This window comes from Schistocerca cancellata, chromosome 6, assembly GCF_023864275.1.
Source record: "Schistocerca cancellata isolate TAMUIC-IGC-003103 chromosome 6, iqSchCanc2.1, whole genome shotgun sequence".
NCBI lineage: Eukaryota > Metazoa > Arthropoda > Insecta > Orthoptera > Acrididae > Schistocerca > Schistocerca cancellata.
This window is the reverse complement of record NC_064631.1, coordinates 441,834,315-441,857,570: the sequence shown is the minus strand read 5'-3', so window position 1 is coordinate 441,857,570 and position 23,256 is coordinate 441,834,315. Positions and strand designations below refer to the sequence as shown.

The 23,256-nt window shown below is 37.2% G+C and overlaps 1 protein-coding gene across 6 annotated transcripts in view; it reads right to left on the bottom strand.

Annotated features, from left to right (window-relative positions):
• The window catches only part of LOC126190768 (hepatocyte nuclear factor 4-gamma), a 218,508-nt gene that overhangs the window by 5,799 nt on the left and 189,453 nt on the right, over positions 1 to 23,256 (bottom strand). For 4 of the 6 annotated variants that reach the window (XM_049931290.1, XM_049931295.1, XM_049931294.1 and 1 more), the window contains 5 exons: positions 22,731 to 22,825; positions 21,326 to 21,459; positions 18,484 to 18,636; positions 11,713 to 11,833; positions 7,219 to 7,368 (listed from right to left, as the gene is read on the bottom strand). In XM_049931290.1, coding sequence (XP_049787247.1) covers positions 7,219 to 7,368; positions 11,713 to 11,833; positions 18,484 to 18,636; positions 21,326 to 21,459; positions 22,731 to 22,825 — 653 coding nt within the window. The remainder of the gene's footprint in view (positions 1 to 7,218; positions 7,369 to 11,712; positions 11,834 to 18,483; positions 18,637 to 21,325; positions 21,460 to 22,730; positions 22,826 to 23,256) is intronic. The other 2 variants (XM_049931291.1, XM_049931293.1) reach the window with 2 other exon arrangements.

The following is a 23,256-nucleotide window of genomic DNA, read 5'->3' as shown; positions in this document are numbered from 1 at the left end:
AAAAGCAGTAAAGTATCATGAATAACATGCTTGGTTAAGGGGAAATTAAGGCAACAAATTTTAACTTTGTTTTGCTACTATTTCTAGTATAAATGGAGCTTTTATTAGATTGTGTAGACATTACTTTCCTTTTTAGTCACTGACAATAAAACAGAGAACAAGATTTTACTCCATCTTCTGTGAGTTTCTTACAAATTTCAGTGTGTGTTTGATAACCATTTAATATCTTTTAGTGTAATATTTGGTGTTGTAATACATCAAGATTTTTTGGTTCATCAGATAGATTTGCAATTATGTGTCCTTATGAGACGTTAAAAACAGTTTAAATTCACCTGCATCCTAGTGATATGTCACCAATGTAATAAGCGGTCAAAAAGCTTCCCTTTGAAGGCCAAATAGTCGGTAATTGGTATGCTAGCCAGTATAAATCTTCGTGAATGTTGAGGCAATCATACGACTGAAGTGCTAGGTTGAAAACACCTGTTTAGTAAAACACTGTGTCCTCCTGCATAAAGAAGTCCATAACTGCCTGAAGTACATCCTCATCTGACAGGAATAATTCACACTTCCACTAAAATTAGGAAAATAATAAATTCATTCAAAAGTTAAAGCTCAGATGGAATTTATTGCATTTCCAAAAGAGTACCAAAAGCTTGTTTACAACAGTAAGTAGCATTCTCAGCAACATATGCAGTGGCTCACTGAAACAGGGCATTTTTCTGGATGGGCTGAAATGTGCTATTGTTAAACCACTGCATAAAAAGGGGATAGGTCTGCTACTAACAATTTCCACTCAACCTCACTTCTGACAGCTTTATTCACAATTCTTAAAAAATTAATATATTCAGGAGTAGCTTCACATATTTGTAAAAATGAAGTACTAAACAAATGTCAGTTTGGTTTAAGAGAGATTTTTCAACAGAAAATGCTATACATGCTTTCATTGATCAAATATTAAATGCTTTGAATAACCGAACACCACCCACTGGGGAATTTTGTGGTCTCTAAATGGCTTCTGACTGTGTGAATCATGAAATTCTTCTAGCTAAGTGTAAGTATTGTGGTATGAGCGGGACAGTACACAAATGGTTTAATTTATATTTAAATGGAAGAATGCAGAAGGTTGAAATTAACAGCATAGTTAGTGTGCAGGAATCAGCAGAGTCCTCTAACGGGGGAGGTATCAAGAACTGTATCCCATTGGGTTCAGTCTTCAGTCCCTTATTGTTCTTTCTATATTAATGACTTGCTGCTTTATATTCATGAAGATGCAAAGCTAGTTCTTTTTGCTGATGATATAAATATAGTAGTCACATCCAACAAGCAAGAATTAACTGAGGAAATTGTAAATAATGTCTTTCAAAAAATTAAGTGGTTCGCTGCACATGGAATCACTACATTTTGAGAAAACACACACACACACAGTTTACTAAGGCAGAATATTCAAAATTTCTGGGTCTGTACACTTATGAATAATTGAACTGGAAGAAACAGCAAATTTTAGTGATAAATGTATCAGTAAATTAGCCTAATATATGCCCATTTTCATTCACTGCTTTCATATGATGTAATATTTTGGGGTAATTCATTATTAAGAGAAAAAGTATTTGTTACACAAATGTGTGTAAGCAAAATGATAGCTGTAGCCCACCCAGTGTCTCCTTGTAGACATACATTCAAGGAACTAGAGATATCCACAGTACCTTCACAATACATATATTCACTTATAAAACTTGTTAATAATCCATCCCAATAAAAAAATAATAGCCAAGTGCACAGTTATAACACTAGAAGAAACAATCTTCACTATTCTGGGTTAAATCTGACTTTGGCACAGAAAGGGGTGAATTGCACTGCCACTAAAGTCTTTGGTCCTTTACAAAACAGCGTATGTCTGACAGCCAACCAGCATTTAAAAATAAATTGAAAGAATTACTGAACGAGAATGCCTTCTACTCAACAGATGAATTTTTACGTATGAAGTAGTAACTGTAAAAAAAAAATTAATTAATTAATTTGTGTAAAAAACCTGTTATAATGACATGTTTCATATTATTACAAAATCTCGTATTCATTATTTTGGAACAAGTATTAATGTACTGTAATAAAGCAGCAGAACGCCTTCTTGCTGTTTTCCCGTATGTTTCACCTTAACTCCACAGATTCTTTGTTCTCCAATGGATATCTACTGGTGCTTGTCCTTCAACTGCAAAGACCAGAGTAATAGTACACAAGTCCTGTTTGGATGCATTTGGTAATAATGTTGCCACAATTCACATTCCCACAATTACCGCAGACACATTGGAAAGATACAAATGCCACACTAATCCCTTGCCTGCAAGTCATTGCATATACACTGCAACACTGCCGTCAGACACAAACTTTTTGATCCCACCTTGTACTACAACCCACAAGAAAAGACAGTTTCATGTTGCTGATCTCATTTAGTTTTCCAGGTATTTTTTACTATATTTAAAAGCAGTACAGTGTATCTGACTTTTTGCAAAGCCTTGTTTATGTTTGTGATAGTGCAACATAATATTCTGCACAAAAGTAAGGAAAACAGTTATAGAAATTTCTAAACTTTTGAAGCAGTCTCACACAGATAATGCCCTCGGTTGAACAGAGTGTTGGAAATGATTCTTCTGATTCAAAAGTGGTCATTAATCACTTTCAGATGGTATTTGACCCTTCCCTACAGCCTAGGTCTTCGTGGCAAACGAATCTGCTCCAGTCCGGAATCCCTGAAGCATTACACCAACAACCTGACAACAGCTTTCGCATCCCGCAACTACCCTCCCGACCTGGTACAGAAGCAAATAACCAGAGCCACTTCCTCATCCTCTCAAACCCAGAACCTCCCACAGAAGAACCACAAAAGTGCCCCACTTGTGACAGGATACTTTCCGGGACTGGATCAGATTCTGAATATGGCTCTCCAGCAGGGATACGACTTCCTCAAATCCTGCCCTGAAATGAGATCCATCCTTCATGAAATCCTCCCCACTCCACCAAGAGTGACTTTCCGCCGTCCACCTAACCATCGTAACCTAGTTCATCCCTATGAAATCCCCAAACCACCTTCCCTACCCTCTGGCTCCTACCCTTGTAACCGCCCCCGGTGTAAAACCTGTCCCATGCACCCTCCCACCACCACCTACTCCAGTCCTGTAACCCGGAAGGTGTACACAATCAAAGGCAGAGCCACGTGTGAAAGCACCCACGTGATTTACCAACTGACCTGCCTACACTGTGAAGCGTTCTATGTGGGAATGACCAGCAACAAACTGTCCATTCGCATGAATGGACACAGGCAGACAGTGTTTGTTGGTAATGAGGATCACCCTGTGGCTAAACATGCCTTGGTGCACGGCCAGCACATCTTGGCACAGTGTTACACCGTCCGGGTTATCTGGATACTTCCCACTAACACCAACCTGTCAGAACTCCGGAGATGGGAACTTGCCCTTCAGCATATCCTCTCTTCTCGCTATCCACCAGGCCTCAATCTCCGCTAATTTCTAATTTCAATTTGCCGCCGCTCATACCTCACCTGTCTTTCAACATCATCTTTGCCTCCGTACTTCTGCCCCGACTGACATCTCTGCCCAAACTCTTTGCCTTTACAAATGTCTGCTTGTGTCTGTGTATATGCGGATGGATATGTGTGTGTGTGTGTGTGTGTGTGTGTGTGCGCGCGCGAGTGTATACCTGTCCTTTTTTCCCCCTAGGGTAAGTCTTTCCGCTCCCGGGATTGGAATGACTCCTTACCCTCTCCCTTAAAACCCAAATCCTTTTGTCTTTCCCTCTCCTTCCCTCTTTCCTGATGAGGCAACCGTTGGTTGCGAAAGCTAGAATTTTGTGTGTATGTTTGTGTTAGTTTGTGTGTCTGTCGACCTGCCAGCACTTTCATTTGGTAAGTCACATCATCTTTGTTTTTAGGTATATTTTTCCTTCGTGGAATGTTTCCTTCTATTATAACCATGTCATATATATATATATATATATTGTTGGTAATGAGGATCACCCTGTGGCTAAACATGCCTTGGTGCATGGCCAGCACATCTTGGCACAGTGTTACACCGTCCGGGTTATCTGGATACTTCCCACTAACACCAACCTGTCTGAACTCCGGAGATGGGAACTTGCCCTTCAGCATATCCTCTCTTCTCGCTATCCGCCAGGCCTCAATCTCCGCTAATTTCTAATTTCAATCTGCCGCCGCTCATACCTCACCTGTCTTTCAACATCATCTTTGCCTCTGTACTTCCGTCCCGACTGACATCTCTGCCCAAACTCTTTGCCTTTACAAATGTCTGCTTGTGTCTGTGTATGTGTGGATGGATATGTGTGTGTGTGCGAGTGTATACCTGTCCTTTTTTCACCCTAAGGTAAGTCTTTCCGCTCCCGGGATTGGAATGACTCCTTACCCTCTCCCTTAAAACCCATATCCTTTTGTCTTTCCTTCTCCTTCCCTCTTTCCTGACGAGGCAACCGTTGGTTGCGAAAGCTAGATTTTTGTGTGTATGTTTGTGTTTGTTTGTGTGTCTATCGACCTGCCAGCGCTTTTGTTTGGTAAGTCTCATCTTTCTTTCTTTTTAAATATATTTTTCCCACGTGGAATGTTTCCCTCTATTATATTTATATATATATATATATATATATATATATGCATGGCAATGTTTATCCAATATCCAAGTGATGCTCACAGTTTTTTCCAAGTCAATGGCACTGTCTGCCTCAAGCTCAGGTAATCAACATCATTATTTCCAGAATGATGACTCCCGAGTTAGAGTCTCGGTCGGGCACACAGTTTTAATCTGCCAGGAAGTTTTGACATCATTATTGTTCATGTGTTTTTAAAAGACTGATTGATTAAATTTACAAAGCGAGAAATGTGAGAAAATGTAAAATGTGGAAGTAACACTTTAAACTTTAAAGTTACATACAGGATACCACCTAGCGTCTTTGCACTTTACATATAATATATGTGCATAATAGGCATCAAAATACTTATCAGAGAGTTTTTTTATTATATAATGAAGGTTTTTTTTATCTAATAATAGTTGATCATGTAACTGGGACTGATAACGGTCTGGGAAGTACGAACATCTGACTATTTCCTTCATCACAATTCATGTTTTTCGGGAAGCACATGACTGTCATTCATTATTTAAACAGTGAAACACTGCACCAGTTATGTATTTTTTTCATGCTTTGCAGGACGCATTTCGAGAATGGTTCTCTCATTGTTAAGTACTAATACGTAGGAAAGTATTTTTGTGGTGTTTGTGTGACACACACACACACACACACACACACACACACACACACACACACACACACACAAACAAACAACCACTCACATTGTTTGTGTGTGTGTGTGTGTGTGTGTGTGTGTGTGTGTGTGTGTGTGTGTAATATCACAAAATATTTTTACTACACTTAACAAGAACATATTCTCAAAACACGTTTTGCTCAGAATGGAAAATATGTAATTGGCACTTTTTAAACCAAAAAGATTTGATCAACACAAAGCGAGTGAAGATGTTAACTAGCAAATGACAAAAAACACTAAATATGGTTCGACAAAGCTGTCACGACAATCACAAAACTGAGAATCTGCAGTAGACACAGTTTGGAAATGGTTGTGATTAGTCACGATATATTTATTCAAACAAACCTAGTTACTCCTATCAGGTACCATGCCAAGCACAGCTTGGCAGCGGCAGGAGATAGGGCATGAATTGTTCCAACTTTTACAAGTTCACCTGTCCAAATCCACTGAGTAGAGCACCCTGAGTTAAGAAACTTAACCATGTAACGTTTGTACACAATACATGGTGACTAGCATCATTTTAAGTCAGTTTTTTCTTCACAAACATTTTTTTTATGAAGCATAAATTGTGGGGAAATTATAAATATGTTTGCATAAAATCAGGTGCAAATTAACATTGTAGACGTAGGAGATTTGATGGGAGCAGTAAAAAAATTGTCGTAAACAGGAGGAGAACATTAACTATGGGAATGTAAAAGGGGGGTTATACTGTACAAGATTGTATGAAGCTGAAATTGGTTTAAATCTGAATCTGTGATGTGAAGAAGACTAACTTCAGAGTGTGCTAGTCATATTTAGATACACCAGAATGAGAAAAACAGAAGCTGGAAATTCTACGAAAATTAAAAAGCAAAACTGCTGTTTACTGTATTATTGAGCAGTGCATGTTGTACCTCAGTCTGGTTCACCCACTCCTTCATCCATAACTTATTTTCTGTAGGCCTTAACACAGAGAAAGAGCTAGTTCAGCCACCTAATTGAAAAGATTTTCCCTTGCTTTTGCACCTGCAAGCACCATTCCTTTTCAAAGTATGAGAGCTGTGTGCATAAGCGTATCTGCTAAGTATAGGTGACAAGTGGGTGTGCACGTAGTACTCCTGTCAAAGAGTACCAAAGGGCCCACTGAGCGTAACATCTCCATCCAATGGATGGATCACCATTAACAGTATTCCTCCACATCATGGGAGACTTTCAGAAAGTTTTGGAATTGAATCTAGGAGACTGGAGCAGAGGCTTATAATCAGGGTCTTCATGCCACCGCCCCTATTGTCCTGTCTGCCATAAGGGCAAAAGGAAAATAGTCAACAGCTTGTAATGTACCCAGATGGTCACTCAGCGAAGTACTGGCCACATCTGATAGTGCTTAACGACGCTGACATTTACAGTGTAAGGAAAATTCAGTGTTCCACATATACATACAATTGATTCTGAATTTCTGGATACCTCAGTTTCCTTCAGATGATCCTCAGTAGTACTTATTGAATGTCACTTTCTCATTTAACACAAGAGCCAGAGGTCATAAAATTTCATCACTGGCACCCAGGCAACTCTGTGTGTGTGTGTGTGTGTGTGTGTGTGTGTGTGTGTGTGTGTGAGAGAGAGAGAGAGAGAGAGAGAGAGAGAGAGAGACGGGGGGGATAGAGGGGGGGGGAAGGAAATAGAGAGAGGGGGAAGGGGAGAGAGAGGGAGGAAGGGGAGAGAGAGGGGGGAAGGGGGGAGAGAGGGGGAAGGTGGAGTGAGAAGGGGAAGAGGGGGAAAGGGAGAAAGGAGGAGGGGACGAATTTCCAAGGGCTACATTTATACTCCATGAGGTTGAAATATTCTAAAGTAATAATTTCTTATTGTTTACATACTTAATGAAACTAAAAGTAAGTACTCACTTGGGTCAAAGAAGACAATCGCCTTGAGGCATGCAAATTCTGTGTCATCAATCTGGACCTCGCTGAAGGGTTTCACAAGCTCATCCATGACACGGTCTCCAACACGGCTGATGTCCACATCTGGTGATACGCCCGCTTCTTTAAAATGACCTGTTGCATCATGTATTTGCCAGCCCAGCTCCCACCACAAGCAAGCAATATGAACAGCCAATTAAGCATGTTCCCACACTTATTATTGCAGCAGAAATGAAAGAGATCTAAAGGAATATTGAAGGTGGGATGTGATGATGTGCTCCAGAGTTTTAAGAACATTTCTTTACTAGAGATAAATGATTTATTCAGTAAAATCAAAGTAAGCTCTACATTTTACTGTGTAAGAAAGGGACAATATTTTTAATTATGGTATTATGGATAGCATGCATAATTGCATACCCGTAGTCTCAGAGGTAACTGTTTTATTAGGCTGTCCCTTAAGAACTGAATCCAGAATACAAAAAAATTCAACAGGAGGGAAAATTTGCCTTCTCAAATTAACGTAAGAAGATAACATATTGCATGAAAGTCTCACTGATTATTTCAGATATTTTGTTTTTATTCTGTAGTTATTCCACAAAGATGAATCTTATATTCTTCCATGTTTTAGTACATCAAAGAAACCTCTCAAGATCATGAATAAAACTTTTTGCACGCTGTATCATCATATATAACAGCCCTTCCTCCCTCTAAGCCCTCTGTTACATCATTTTTACTAAAAAAAATTAAAAAATAAAAAGGGGGGACGGGAAGTACGGAACATAAATCTATAAGATTTATGTAAAATTTGAATGTAACAGTAATCCAATAAGTTTCCAACTGATAAAATACTGCATTCCCTGCTTAAACTACGTGACATGTCGGTTGCTGCTCATTTGGAAACTTAAAAGAAAATTGTCATATTGTGTCATAAGGAATTTTCTTGTTACCTTCAACAACATAGGAGCAGATATCGGTACTTACCGTAAAGGTAACATGCTAAGTTACCAACAGGCACAATTAAAAGATACTTACACATAAGCTTTCAGCCACAGTCTTCATCAGAAAAAGGGAAATGCGAGACTTTTCACGTGTGAGCAGCTGGAGTTGGCAGTCATGTGCATGACATGTGCCTCCTTGTGTGAATGAATGGTGTGGGTTCTCTTTTTCTGATGAAGGCTGTGGCTGAAAGCTTATGCGTAAGTACCTTTTAATTGTGCCTGTCTGCAACTTAACATGTTATCTTTATGGTAAATAGCAGTATCTTTTTCTGCATTATTGATATTCGGACCTGGCATTTCCGCTGTTTGTTAGTTACCTTCTTTTTAAAAAAAAGTCTGTAGGGTCAAGTCAAGTAATTTTGCAATAACACAATTTTTCTGCCTTACAATTTGCCATTTACTGTTGTTTAATTCTTTGCTTATATCACGCTCTTAAATTCAAGAGCTCATTTCTTCAAGAGAGAGTGGAGCCTCAGAGGGTTTAGAAATCTCTTGTACAGATTTTAAACTGACTGACTCTTCCATCTAATGGCAAATGAAATTATGTTAAACTGAAGTATGTCTCTTAGATTTTGTCAAACATACGACATTAAGTACAGACACAAAATTTAATTTTTTATTTATATTTTGTATGAATGAAGCACTACAGTTAGCGATGATTATGATGCAACATACAAATACAGGGGAAAATGTGCACCTAACTAACTTCAGTACAGAAGTTGTTCTGAATAATGTGCATGTGACAGCGATGGGGATTGTGGTCATAACAAGCATGCAGTAACACATGCTAACAAGCAGCAACACATCCAACAGCTATTGGTAATTACCAAGGAAAAGGCTACAGATATAGGCTTAAAGATTCATGAAGAACATTGAAGGAATGGAGAAAGTGAAGCAGGCAGTAGAAAGCTGGGCTGACCATCTACGTAAAACTATGAAAAGCAAAAACAGAAGAAAACTTCAGAGCAATATTAACATCTGCTCTGCAGTTGGAAATGAGGCTGCAATGGCTTTAATAACTTTGCTTCCTTAAATCTGTATTAATCTGATTCTTAAGAACCCTAAGTTTTGGAGGAACGTGGAACAGATACCACAAAATTAGAAACTTTTCATCTCCATTAGATGTTGCTTTCATGAGATGTTGGGGCAGCCAGTTTTATTGTTTCACTTGCTAGGAGATTCTGAGGGCTTGGAAACGTTTCTCACTTCCTTGCATTTCTTTCTTCTATCAGTTGCAGAACATTATTAAAATTGCTGAATGGATTTATTTATCATCCACAACTGATGTTGATCAGAGACTAATCACCAGTAAGTGAAGCAGTTTCATACCAACATTAAATGTTTACATTTTATTGTAGATATGATGCTACTTTGATGACAATTATTGTGTAATTAAAGCCAATTATTGATAATAAGTAAATCATTTGAAGCAACTGGACTGCTTTCTTCAGTATCATATATTGCAACACTTGCAAGCCCACCACAGTGCTGCATGACAATCATGGGTAAAAAAGTTTATGTTATTAACGGTGTTGCATGGATATCCTGGACAAGACAATTCCCTTTATTCATACTTATTTTGTGTTCTTAATGAATCTAAAATATAACTGTCATTTAAGATATTAAACCTTTGCAAGACAGCATTAATTATGGATGTGATTATTTCTTTTATCCTCCAATTTCTTACTTAAAAGAAAACTTTTGAAATATGAAAAACTTCTTCTGCTTTTGCTTTGTTCTTTTCTACATTAACCCCTTATGTTACTAGCAACAGCACTACTACTACTACTACAATAATAATAATAGTAAGAATAATAATTACACTATCTCTAGTACAATGGGCAGGAAAGATGACAAACATAAATACAGTATGAAAATGTTCATATTTGTGCAGACTCTACAAATGAATTATGATTTTAGTTACTGTAACACCAAAAGAATAAAATGTGTTATCCACTCACAATCCATATTATTGTATTATGTAGTTTCAGCTTGTATTAATATGAACACACACTATTTTATTGTTCTGTTAGTCATGAGTATCCATGGCTCAGTACAATATTTATGAGCACTTAACTGACATTTATTCCTGGTAATTCTTCCGCTGTGTTGCAATTTTCCCAATCAATATTACAACATGTGGACTCCTTCAAACCTTTTACATCATTGTGTTGTTGGTAGTATGTTCACTGAACAGAAATAATGATCCGTAGACTGTGAAATTTTTCCCAAGATCAAATAATGCAGTTATCCAATGCAGCAGTAGGCATCCTGACCAAAGTATGCTCTCTTAAGTAGATTGGTAGATGAGCTACTTATGAAAACATAATGTGAATGTCTAAATATGTGTAAGTAATGAGGTGTATGTAAGATGAAATTCTTGGAAATTTGTGAAGGTGGCACTTGGCTGTGGGCTAAAACAATTCCAGGAGGAAAATTTGTGGTACTGTAATCATTTATCTTCATTTTTCTTCACAATTACTTCTACAGGATTTTGTGTTTTGGTGTTTCATTAGCAACTAGTACTGAGAAGAAAAGGTTTCATCACATCACAACTACACAGTGCCAGTGCTAGTAATGTTTCAGATATGCTTTGTACAAGACAGTCAGCAGGAAACAGGTGAAGCACCAGAAAAAAGTACTCTTATGTATGATCTGCAAACCAAGGAACTGAATAATTTGTAGTTCTTAAGTTCAAAAGCAATGGGGAAACTAGAGCCACACACATTAGCATGATCACAAAGATGATGGAATGGATACCACATGTACATTTAATTGCATATAAGCTGAGAGGCCAGTAACTTTCTTAGAAGCTATTCAGCTGTAAAGGGAAAATTCTTGATTGTTATGTTTCTTTCAGAGTTTAGTACCAAAAATGTCATTAGTGCTGTACTTGAAATTAGTACAGTGAGTTTAACTTTGAGTACTTATAGTCAAGATGCCAGGAGTAGTTTTTAATTAGGGGACAGTTGGTCACATGCCACTACTATGCAGGGGATGGGCAAATTCACAACACAAGTACCATTCTAAAATTTCATGATTCAGTATCTGATAGCTCTGTTACTGTAATGAAAGCCATTTCTGTTTCTGAAAGCTTTATTTACTTTGCACTTATTTGCATTCCAAGCTTTTCATTGTAGCCTGTAACAATAGTTATGGACCTTACAACGTCTGGTTACAGATTACACAGCAGCTGGGACTGAAGATTGATACTGCATAAATATTTTATTATGTTACATCAAACTTTAAGATAAACTTTCACAACCCTAAGACAGTTTTAAATGCACTACTCTAAATACACAGAACAAAAGACACTGCCTATTTTTCTTTTAACACAACCAACCACTATTTCTTTGTGAACCTTTTTCTATGAACAATTAAGTTTAACAACATTTAACACGCAAAATATAGCAGTAATAGCAGTAAGTTTCGTTTTTCCTGCACAATAGCATTATGTATGAACATACGCTGTGATGCTTACCTGGACAATGCCTAGTAATTATACAATTGTTTCCAAGTAAGAGAACATCTTTCAGATGCATTGACCGTCTTGCAAGACCAAGCAGGAGATGTTCACCAGCATGTGCCCTTAGTAATGCCACCTGTTAAAGTTCAAAACGCACACATTTAAATATGTAGAGTACTACTTGAATAATGCTCAGATACTAGCAAATAAAACTACTTTCACAGGAATTATTCTGATTTTGACTACATATGGGGAAAATATTCCAATGTTTGAAGGAAAAGAACTATGACAACTTATTTCTGCATATTATTTCTTAGTGACAAAAATTACTATCAAGCTGTTACAACTGAATATGGAACATAAATGCTAAGATTGCAAATCTGAATATTTTTTCGAGTAAAATAATTACATAAAAAGGAACCCACCATGATTTTTATTTTTACAATAGGCCTAAAACATATGTGGTTTTAGGTAACAAGAGTAATAGCAGAGTTGAAAAACGAGTCACAGAACATCAAATTGGATACAGTAGAGTTATCAGAAGTGTATAAAGAACACAAAGTCCAAGTACAATTAAAATCAGTTTATTTGGTTGTAAAAGAGTAGGTCAATCAAGAAATTCAGCTATAGCCTTCAGTGTAAAGATGACAATAAAAACCAACATTGGAGATATTGAAGGAATTGTTTTATAGGTCAACAAAGGATATTCTGTGGGAAATACTCAAGTATAGGCAGAACTGTGTTTCCATTCTAATGTGGAGGTAGAAGATCTCTTAAGAAATTGATGCTTGATAGAATTTCTCTCAACTGCAGAAAACTAGCCATCACCCGATTTTTGGCCATCTATGAACTTATTTTCATTTTTGAAGTGTTTAATTTATGATTTTGGATGTTGATAAAGTTTTCTAACACTTGTATGAAACTTTGACATACATCTATTTCACCATTTATCTATAAATAATTACATATGCTGTGGTATTATACCACAAAAATTTGTCTTCCAACAAATGACAGTAAAAGGATATAAAACAGAATATTATCACTCATTCTGATCTCGCAACATTACTTTAAAGTTACTCAAGATAAAAGCCACTATTTATATTCTTACTGATTTACAATGAATAACTGATTATGGTATCAATGTAAGAAAGTCAGTAACATTGGAAATATTTACACTATTTTTACAATATTCTCATTACATGTCATTTTCATGAATCTCAAAGAATTTACACAGGTCGAAATATCCTTTACATGGAAATGATGGTAAAATTTAAAGACCATATTCACCTATATACTAGCCTGATTTATAGAACTTTGGGGGAACCTGCTGGAGCAATACACAATGTACACTAAAGTGACAAAGGTCATGGGATATCCAGTAACATTGTTATGGACCTCTTTTTGCATTGTTATGGACCTCTTTTTGCACAGTGTAGTACAACAACTCTATGTGGCATGGATTCAACAAGTTGTTGGAAGCCCCTGCTGAAATATTGAGTCATGCTGCCTCTATAGCCATCCATAACTATGCAAGTGTTGCTGGTGCAGGATCTCGTGCACAAACTGACCTCTCGATTATGTCCCATAAATGTTCAATGTGATTAATATCTGTGATCTGGGTGGTCAAACCATTCACTCAAACTGTCCAGAATATTCTTCCAACCAATCCCAAATGACTATGGCCATATGAAATGACATCACTGTTTGGGAATGATGAAGCCCACAAATGGCAGCAAATGGTCTCCAAGTGGCCAACGATAATGATTTCCAGTTAACAATCAGTTCAATTGGATCAGAGGACCCTGTAAAAAACAGCACACACCGTCATGGAGTCACCACCAGTTTGAGTGCCTTGTTGACAACTCGCGTCCACAACTTTGTGGGCCTGCGCCACAATCAAACCCAACCATCAGCTCTTACCAACTGAAGTTGAGACCCTTCTGACCAGGCCACAGATTTCCAGTACTGTCCAACCGATATGGTCACAAGCACAGGAGAGGCACTGCAGGTGATGCCACGCTGTCAAAAAGACACTTGTGTCGGTCATCTGCTGCCATAGCCTCTTAATGCCAGGTTTCACTGTACGGTCGTACCAGATAAGTTTGTCATACGTCCCACATTTATCTCTGCAGTTATTTACTCATTGTTCCTCATCTGTTTGCACTGACAACTTTAAACATTAATACCACTGCTCTTGGTCATGAAGCAAAGGTTGTCTGTAACTGCACTGTCTGAGATGAAAGGTAATACCTGAAATACGGTATTCTCAGCACTGTATGAACATTATGCACCTCACAATACTGAGTGCCCTAATGATTTCTAAAATTTGATGTCCCTTGCATCTAGCTTGAACTATCATTCTGTGTTCACTGTCTTAATTCCCATCGTGTGGCCATGATCATGTTGGAAACCTTGTAACTTGAATCACCTGAGTATGAATGATGGTTCTGCCAATGCACTGCCCTTTTATAACTTTTGTATATTATACTACCACCATCTTTATATATGCATGTCACTATCCCATGATTTGTCACCTATGCATATATACTATCCTCTTTTTGACACCAAATGCGTCACTCATGCTGTGACAGTGATGAACAGTTCATGAATGTCTTTTACATATGTCGAAATTATGAAGACAATGTATGATTTCACAATACATTTGTTCTGTATTAATTTATGATTCAATGTTAAAACTGACACTGTTTGTGAGTCTGTGGTGACTGATACTGATTGAAAATAAAACCTCGAGATCTGGAAACAAGCTGTTACACTTTAGCCATGTAATTTCCACAGCCCAGGATCTAACAAGTTGCACTAAGACCATGCAGTTATTGCTATCCCTAGATTCTGACACCATTTGCAAGTTAAGTAAGTAATTAACTATGTGTGTGTGAAGATTTCTTTCTTGAACATTGGGTATCAATGTACATTGCATGTGAAATGGTTTGCACTTGCAAGCAATGCTGTCTTTAAAATTTATATTTACAACACTGATAATTAAGGGAAGATCTTTACAGAATCTATAAGAGTTATGTAAGATGATATATAATAGCAAATCTACATCATGCTGTTAGTTGAGAATTTCACCGAAAAAGAAGGGCAAAATTACGGAACAGTTTTTCCATGAGAAACTTTTTATATGATATAAGAAATGATAGACACAGAATGTTAGTATAATTTGCAAAGAAGTTAGTACAATTTGTTCTTGGCACATTATGCCTGGAGATAATAAATAAGAATTGGACTTAAGAAAGGGAGGAATTACATACAGTTAGAAAGAAACAGGCTGATCATCTGAGGTGTCATATACACATTATGAGAATTTGTGTAATAATAATAATGTGGAACACCAAGGTAAATTAAGTAACACATTTCGCATCTTAGAAAATAAATAAGCTATCATACAGACAGGTGGTAAGGTAATCATTTAACAAAGGAAAATATGTTGCAGGTATAAAGGAAACACTTGAATGAGAGATGGTAACTATTAAAGATAAACTGAGAATTTCAAGAAAAATGCAATAGCAACTTGTCAGAATATGTTGAAGTAAACAAAATAATTCAGAAATGTCTGAAGAGGATGTGAAGATGTAATGAAAATATGACAAAAGAAACAACTGAAAATAACAAGACTACAAAACAGGCAAAACAACCTATGCTGGCTAGACATCAGATTTCATCACTGAGGTTGGAAGGTGGCCCACTAATGGTACAAGTAAGAAAAGTTATTTGTATATTTTTCTCATTCAAAAATGAATAAGAAATAAATATAATGAATAGTGAAAATAATGACATTCCAGAATAAATGTCAAATGATTTGTTTACTGTGGTTGGAGAAAAATATGGAAACACCATAAGAAATACATGATTGAACACAAATGCAAGAACTATACAAGGCTGCAGGTTGTGCTGCTGTACTTTACCACGAAGGGCACCTCGCGAAGTCCTGTATATGTTGTAAGTGTCAGTCACGCTCAGAACAGTTTCTGTGTAGTATGAGTATGTTGTGTCGGGGTAAGGGTATTCGAATATGATTAAATTTATTGTGCTTGTGTGGTGGAGGCTTCCATAACCAAGGTAACTGAAGTGTTGTTTGTTTCAAGGGGCACTGCATGGAAGATTTATACTGCACATAGAGAAAGTGGAAAATCATCATCTGCTACATTACAACACAGACAAAAGTGTGTAGCATGATCATGATACATGGTCACTGAAGAGGACTCTTGACAAAAGTAAGAGGATTGTGATAAAAATAAAAGGACAACGCATGCAAAAGTCAATGCAGAATAGAAAAGCACACTTGTGAATCCTATTAGCACCAAAAGCAACACAAAGGAAGCTTCATAAGCTGGGAACCAAAGGACAAGCTGGAATTGCAAAACCATTACTGCAAATACCCATAACAAGAAAACCAGGTGCTGAACCAGGACTATGGAGGAATGGAAGAAAGTAATTTTGTCAGATTACTCTTGTTTTAGAGTGCCTCCAACTTCTACCTAGATTACATTCAAAGAATGAAACATGGCAGATGTTCGGTGATGATTTGATATTCTGTGGTCCCCACGGTTACTCTACAATGCTCCATTACTGCCAAGGATTATGTGATCATTTTGGTTGATCAGGTCCATCCCATGTTACAAAGTTTGTTCCCAATAGTCAAGCCCTGTTCCAACACAATAGGGCCTATTTTTACACAGCTCACAGCACTCAGGACTGATTTTGAGGGCAAAAGGATGAAATGGTCTAGCCACCAAATCTCAATATTATTAAGCTTTTGTAGTCTACTTTGTAGTGAGGGTGCATGATGACTATCCACCTCCATCACTACCTGAACTTGCTGTTGTTTTTGCAGGAGCCGGCCGGTGTGGTCGAGCGGTTCTAGGCACTTCAGTCTGGAACCGCGCGACCGCTACGGTCGCCGGTTCGAATCCTGCCTCGGGCATGGATGTTGTGATGTCCTTAGGTTAGTTAGGTTTAAGTAGTTCTAAGTTCTAGGGGACTGATGACCTCAGATGTTAAGTCCCATAGTGCTCAAAGCCATTTGAACCTTTTTTTTTTTTCAGAAAGAATGGTACAACATCCCCTTTAAAACCACACAGGACCTGTATTTATCCACTCTGAGACTACTGGAAGCTGTTCTGAACATCAAAGGTATTCCTAAACCATATTAGGCATTTAAAGAGTTGTGATTTTAGTATTTCCAAATTTTTGTGTAGCCATTGTATATAGCCAATTGAGATATGTATAAAGGATGGGTGATGGGTGACCAGATGTGACGAAACTGGAGTGAAGGCAACCTGTAATAACACCGAAACAATGCTGCAAATTTTGTATTCCAAAAGAATGGGGATAGCAAGACAAATTATAAACATACCACTCTTCTCTCTGCAGTGTACAATATAAAATATTCACTGAAGGTATGACATAATACATTGATGTGTTCTACGGATGTGGACAGCATGTAATGTTTATGACTAATATTCAGGGCCATCTGAAAGCTTTTTAAAAATCATGAAACCTTAAATTAACATTTAACTTTGAAGCAAAATAGAGTTCAAATTTATTCCTTCAGTAATAGCTCACACTCCAATGTACTGAGGAATCTTTAAGAAATGGAACGTTTGATTAATGAATCTTATTTCCATAATCGTCCACTTCTGTGCTTTAAATTTACTTTAATTTTATTGAACATATTGCCACCATTTAAAATCTAGTAATATTCGTTTAAAAACAAAGTAATTATTACAACACTATTTCCCCCTTCAGGAGCATGTGGGAATCAAGTTTTGAGCAAATTCATCTTCTGAAAGAGCAAGTAGACAAATTTCAAGATACTTTTAAGAGCTGAATTTTTCAGATCTTTATTGTTTACAATATAATGTACACATTGTTTGTTACCACAAAATAAATATTTGGCATAAAAACATTTTATTATTAAGTTAATAGTGCATTAAAAATTTTGACCCCAAAGGGTGTCTCGCTTAATGTAACAGTTTCATATTAAAGGCTTAAATTACTTTCAAATGTTTAAAACATTGAAAACCGTACCATTCAAATTATTGTTTTAATAAGAAATAAGTTGGCACAATTTTGTGAATATGTAATGTTATTAAAATCAAATACTAGCTTATAATCAAGATTTTCCTATATCCAAAAATAAATAATTCTAAATGAAGTATTAGTAACTGTACATTTTAATTACAAAATTTTCCCTGGATTAGATCGTGGAAGTAAAATGTAGCGTAACACCTACCGTACTAGATACTTATGTTAGCAATAGTTACACAAAAAACTTAATTTCTGAAAGTGTACAAATACTGCTTGTAATTTTTACTGAAAACTTATTTAATTTGTATAAATCATAGGAGAGAAAAATGTGAGTGCAGAGCAGCAGGGGAAAAAAACCTGATCAACATGTTTTAGTCTCACTCCATGTAATTCTAATTCAGAGAATTAAGAAAATGCCACACTTTTATTTTTGAAATACTGCTGACATACAACTTTTCTGTTGGTTTCATTATAACTGCAGCAGACTTTTTGCTTTATTACAGTCCTATGGAGGAAGTTACATAATACATTCCATTACTTATGCAATCTATAGGAACATGCTTGTAAATAAAATTAATAACTTCATACTAATTTTTCTGTAGAAATGAACTGCCTAAACATTTTTTTAGAAGTATTATTTCAGACGATACCACAACTGTAAGTTTCAGTGTGTTAATGCCCTACATTTTAGTTGCGTGTGGGTTAGTTGAAAGTAATGCAAAAGTCATTTCTTACCTGATCATCCAAAGGCAATTCTGTGAAAGCATTTATGTACTTTGCCCATTCTACAAGCACCAATAGCTGCTGCTTCATTGAGTCACAGACATCATTGATGTTGGCAAGCTGCTTGTTTGCGAGATTGAAGTTTGCATCTGGGGTGCTAATTTGCTACAGAAAGAGGAAAAATAACTGAGTTGTACAGAAGAGACTAACAAAAACAAACAAAAAAAAACAATGTAAGGCAAGCACAGACCTAAAAGCCACTATTTTGTACATAAAAGCTATTAGTGCTAGCTCCACCTAATTAAGGTTCTTTATATTTATAACTAATGTCATCTTTAATAAACCTCTATTTGGCTTTATTTGGCGAATAGAAGCAGTGGAAGACATATTTTATTCAGAAAGGTCAGTCAGCTGGCTACATTGGAAACACTGATGTCATGTATATTTGGTTTATTTTGTTGGTATTATCAGGACACAAAATTATCTAAAAATAGTTATGAAACCAGAGCTTGTGTTTCTTGTATTGCATTTCAAACCAAGTACAACAGTTCCTGAAAAATTTGAAAAATATTACAGACTACTTCTGCAATATATAACTTGATGACAGCTTCCACTCTTGCAGCATACGTTCAATCAGGTGCTGGAAGTTTTCTTTGGAAATGGCAGCCCATTCTTCACAAAGTGCTGCATTGAGGAGAGGTATCTATGTCTGTTGGTGAGACCTGGCACGAGTCAGCATTCCAAAACATACCAAAGTTGTTCTATAGGATTCAGGTCAGGACACACTGCAGGCCAATCCATTACACGGATGTTATTGTCGTGTAACCACTCCGCCACAGGCCATGCATTATGAAAAGGTGCTCGATTGTGTTAAAAGATGCAATCACCATCCTCGAATTGCTCTTCAACCATGGGAAGCAAGAAGGTGCTTAAAACATCAATATAGGCCTGTGCTGTGGTTGTGCACATAACATCAACAGGTGCAAGCCCCCTCCATGAAAAACACAACCACACCAGAACACAACTGCTCCAAATTTTACTGTTAGCATTACACAAGATGGCAGATGATGTTCACCAGGCATTTGCCATACCCACACCTTGCCATCGGATCACGAAATTGAGTACCGTGCTTCATCACTCCACACAACATTTTTCCACTGTTCAATTGTCCAATGTTTACGCTCCTTACAGAAAGGAGGTGTCGTTTGGCATTCAACAGTTTTGTGTGTGGCTTATGGGCAGCCGCTCGAGCATGAAATCCAAGGTTTCTCACCTCCCACCTATCTGTCATAGTACTTGCAGTGGATCCTGATGCAGTTTGGAATTCCTGTGTGATAATCTGGATAAGTGTCTGCCTATTACACATTACAAGCCTCTTCAAGTGTCGGCGGTCTCTGTCAGTCAACAGATGAGGTCAGCCTGTACACTTTTTTGCTGTACATGTCCCTTCAGGTGTCCACTTCACTGTCACATCAGAAACAGTGGACCCAGGGATGTTAGGAGTGTGGAAATCCCGCATATGAGCATATGACACAAGTGACAACTGATCACCTAACCACGTTCGAAGTCCGTGAGTTCTGCAGAGCACCCTATTCTGATCTCTCACTATGCCTAATGACTACTGAGGTCACTGACATGGAGTACCTGGCAATAGGTGACAGCATAATGCACCTAATATGAAAAATGCATGTTTTTGGGGGTGTCCGGATACTTTTGATCACATAGTGTAAAACTTGCTCAAGACTAGATCACCACCAGCTTCATTTATCTTCTTAAATTAGCAATGCAAACACAAAACTTGCAGCTAATGTGAGCCACCAGTACAGTTGTTTATCATGGCACTGCAGGTTTTTGTTTCCTGTGACAGTGCCAAATTATGTGACTTACACCATTTTGGATTCTTCAAGTTCATACATACAGAGTTTGATTTAAAAAAAAAAAAAAAAGAAAGATGATGGCAATGTTTGTTATTGGCTTTGCATATTATTCATTTTGGGATAACAATGAACTGAGACGACTCATGCTTAATCAGCATGCAATGTTAAATGTGTAATATACATTTTCTGGTCTACCCTCCTTCGAGTTATCACTTACACCACATATTTATTTCCAAAATCAAAATCTGTGTGTGCTTTCTTCTAATGTTCACATTATTTCTTATTATTTGGATTTGGCTATAAGGGGCCCACAAACCGACATTTATGGACGGACAAACTTTTTCCAAAGTATACTTTACTTCACAAACTATGAGAATATTTTAAATGCAATAACTACTCATGGAGTAAGAAGGATATTAGCAGAGTCGTCTTTTTAACTATCACATGAATAACCAAGTTTGGGCTTATCAGTAGGATGTAATACTTCAGTAGGTTTTCTTCTTGCAATACCAAATATAAAACTTTGTTGTGTATAGAAGTTTCTTCTGACTACCTAAAATATTTCAGTGCATAAACAACAGGAAATAATAATTTACTTTTAATACTTGTCAGATTAGTGTTACAATCTAGATTTCTCACTGAGGAAGAGTAGATCATGAAAAAACTCATTTTTTAAATTAAAAAACCAGTTTTAACTCAATAACTAAAAAGAAGAGACGAAACATTTTTTTGCCATTCTTCTTTTGCTTATGAAGCAATGCCCCTGTAACAAAACTATAATCAAAATCTGTTTAAGAAACTGAATTATGCATTGTACTTTAGCAGTGTGTTAGTTTTCTCCATGAGAAGTATGTTTGTTAAGAGTTACCAATAACAGGATTGAACAGGACTCCTCTAATAAAAATTTAAAGAGAGAGAAAGTTAAGCACAAAGGTACACTTGTAATATTACTTAGCATGTTTTACTTGCTGACTCACCTCCAGAGCAGCTCCTACTTGGCGTGATAACAGTTCTGCATTAAGAAGTGATGCTGGTGACAACCCATTTCCTGTTGTATGCTCCTCAAGGCTCGTTCGGCGACAGCTTATCCTGTCACGCTCATTTTGGACAGCTGTAATTTGAGACAAAAATTTTATATCTTGCTTCTTTCAATGTAAATGTTGTGATGATGGTGACTCATTCTATATGCTGAACCAGAACTCAAACTCGCCTTTTCTAGGCAGCGTTTTCACCAGCTGATCCACTAGAGCAAGACTGATGAACTAACTAAAAGTTTTAACTTGTCCATGGCTCATCTCCATTTATTAGATACTTGCTAAAAGGATGACAATGCTAGCTCTGAAAGCCTCTTATTGACTCACTTTCAGCAGAATATGATTTTAAAACTGATCGAACATACAAAATTGCTGTCACTTTGTATCACTGATAAATTCTAATGAGCCTAACTGCAGAATTATTTGCAGCAGCAGTAGCAAATATTTTTATATTAGATATGAAGTGTACAGAAGACAAAAAGCTTAAAGAAAGTAAAGTGCGTAGAAAATACGAGGGTTGGAACTTAAATAGTGGCAATCATTTATTCACAACTGATACAAAAGAGTTACATGTTTGCACCTGTTACTGTCCTTCAAAGTAGTCCACAGCGTTGTGTAGGACCTGTTGCCAGCGATGTGGAAGACGTAGTATACCGTTAACAGAGCCTGTTCTGTTGATGGTCCAAAAGGAGCAGTCTACTGCCTGTCAAATCTCTGGAAAAGTTCTGAAGCAAATGCAACGAAGTGGTTCCTTCATCTTCAGAATCAAATGAGTCACAAGGACTTAAGTCCTGTGAGTATGGTGGATGGTACAGCACTTCCCAGTCGCATCAACCCAACAGAGCCACCATAGCTTGCGCTGTATGCGCCCACATATTGTCGTGCAGAATGGGTGGATGGGTTGTGCAGAAATTTTCGCCGCTTCTTTCACAAAGCTGGTCACAGGTGATGCTCCAAAAACGAGCAGTAATACTGTGCACTGATGGTGGCATTCGCTTCAGAAGTGTTCCAGAGATTCGACAGGCAGTAGATCACTCCACATTCGCACCATCAACAGAACAGGCTCTGCTAACGGTATACTACGCGTTCCACATAGCTGGCAAAAAGTTCAACACAGTGCTGGTGACTACTCTGAAGGACAGTAACAGGAGCAAACAAGTAACTCTCTTGTATCTGTTGAGAATAAATAGTTGCCACTATTTAAGTTCCAACCCTCGTAATTACTTTCCGTATGATTACAAAAATTGTTAAATTTGTTCTATGCAGTCTGTTAAATAAAGTACAGAATGGTTAAGTTTCACAAACCAATTTTAGTCTACAATGGAAGGAATGTTTCTGTCATATTTACCTTCCTTCTTCATTCCAGCTTTAAAACATTTGCGTAGACGGCAGTAACGACACTGGTTTCTTTTATCCTTGTCAACTACACAGCTGCGACTGAATCTGCAATTACAAGGAATTACAAGTTAGTTACTGACATAGTGTGTTTAATAAGGGTGTTTCCACATTGGCCACTGTAAGGCATTTCTTGCGTTTAGCTTTAACACTTCCTGGTCAAAAGGCATTAAAATGGCAGCTCTGCACATATCATTTTCGTTTCTGAATTTGTATATGTTGATTCCTGTGAATCCAGGACCCAAGACAAAAGAGAAAATTCGTAATTGCAAAACATCTGCTTCAAAAGAATCCACCTAGGGAAAGAGGTTATCTTAAGGAACTAGGTTTCTAAACAGCAAAAGATGAAATTAATGATTATGAATTCACTGGTTGAAACGTGCTGAAAACCATCATATGTCTTCAGAAACATGTAACTGTGGGATATGCTAGAAAGATCTAGACTATTAAATCTGAAAAGGCCAGATGACCTAGCCAGC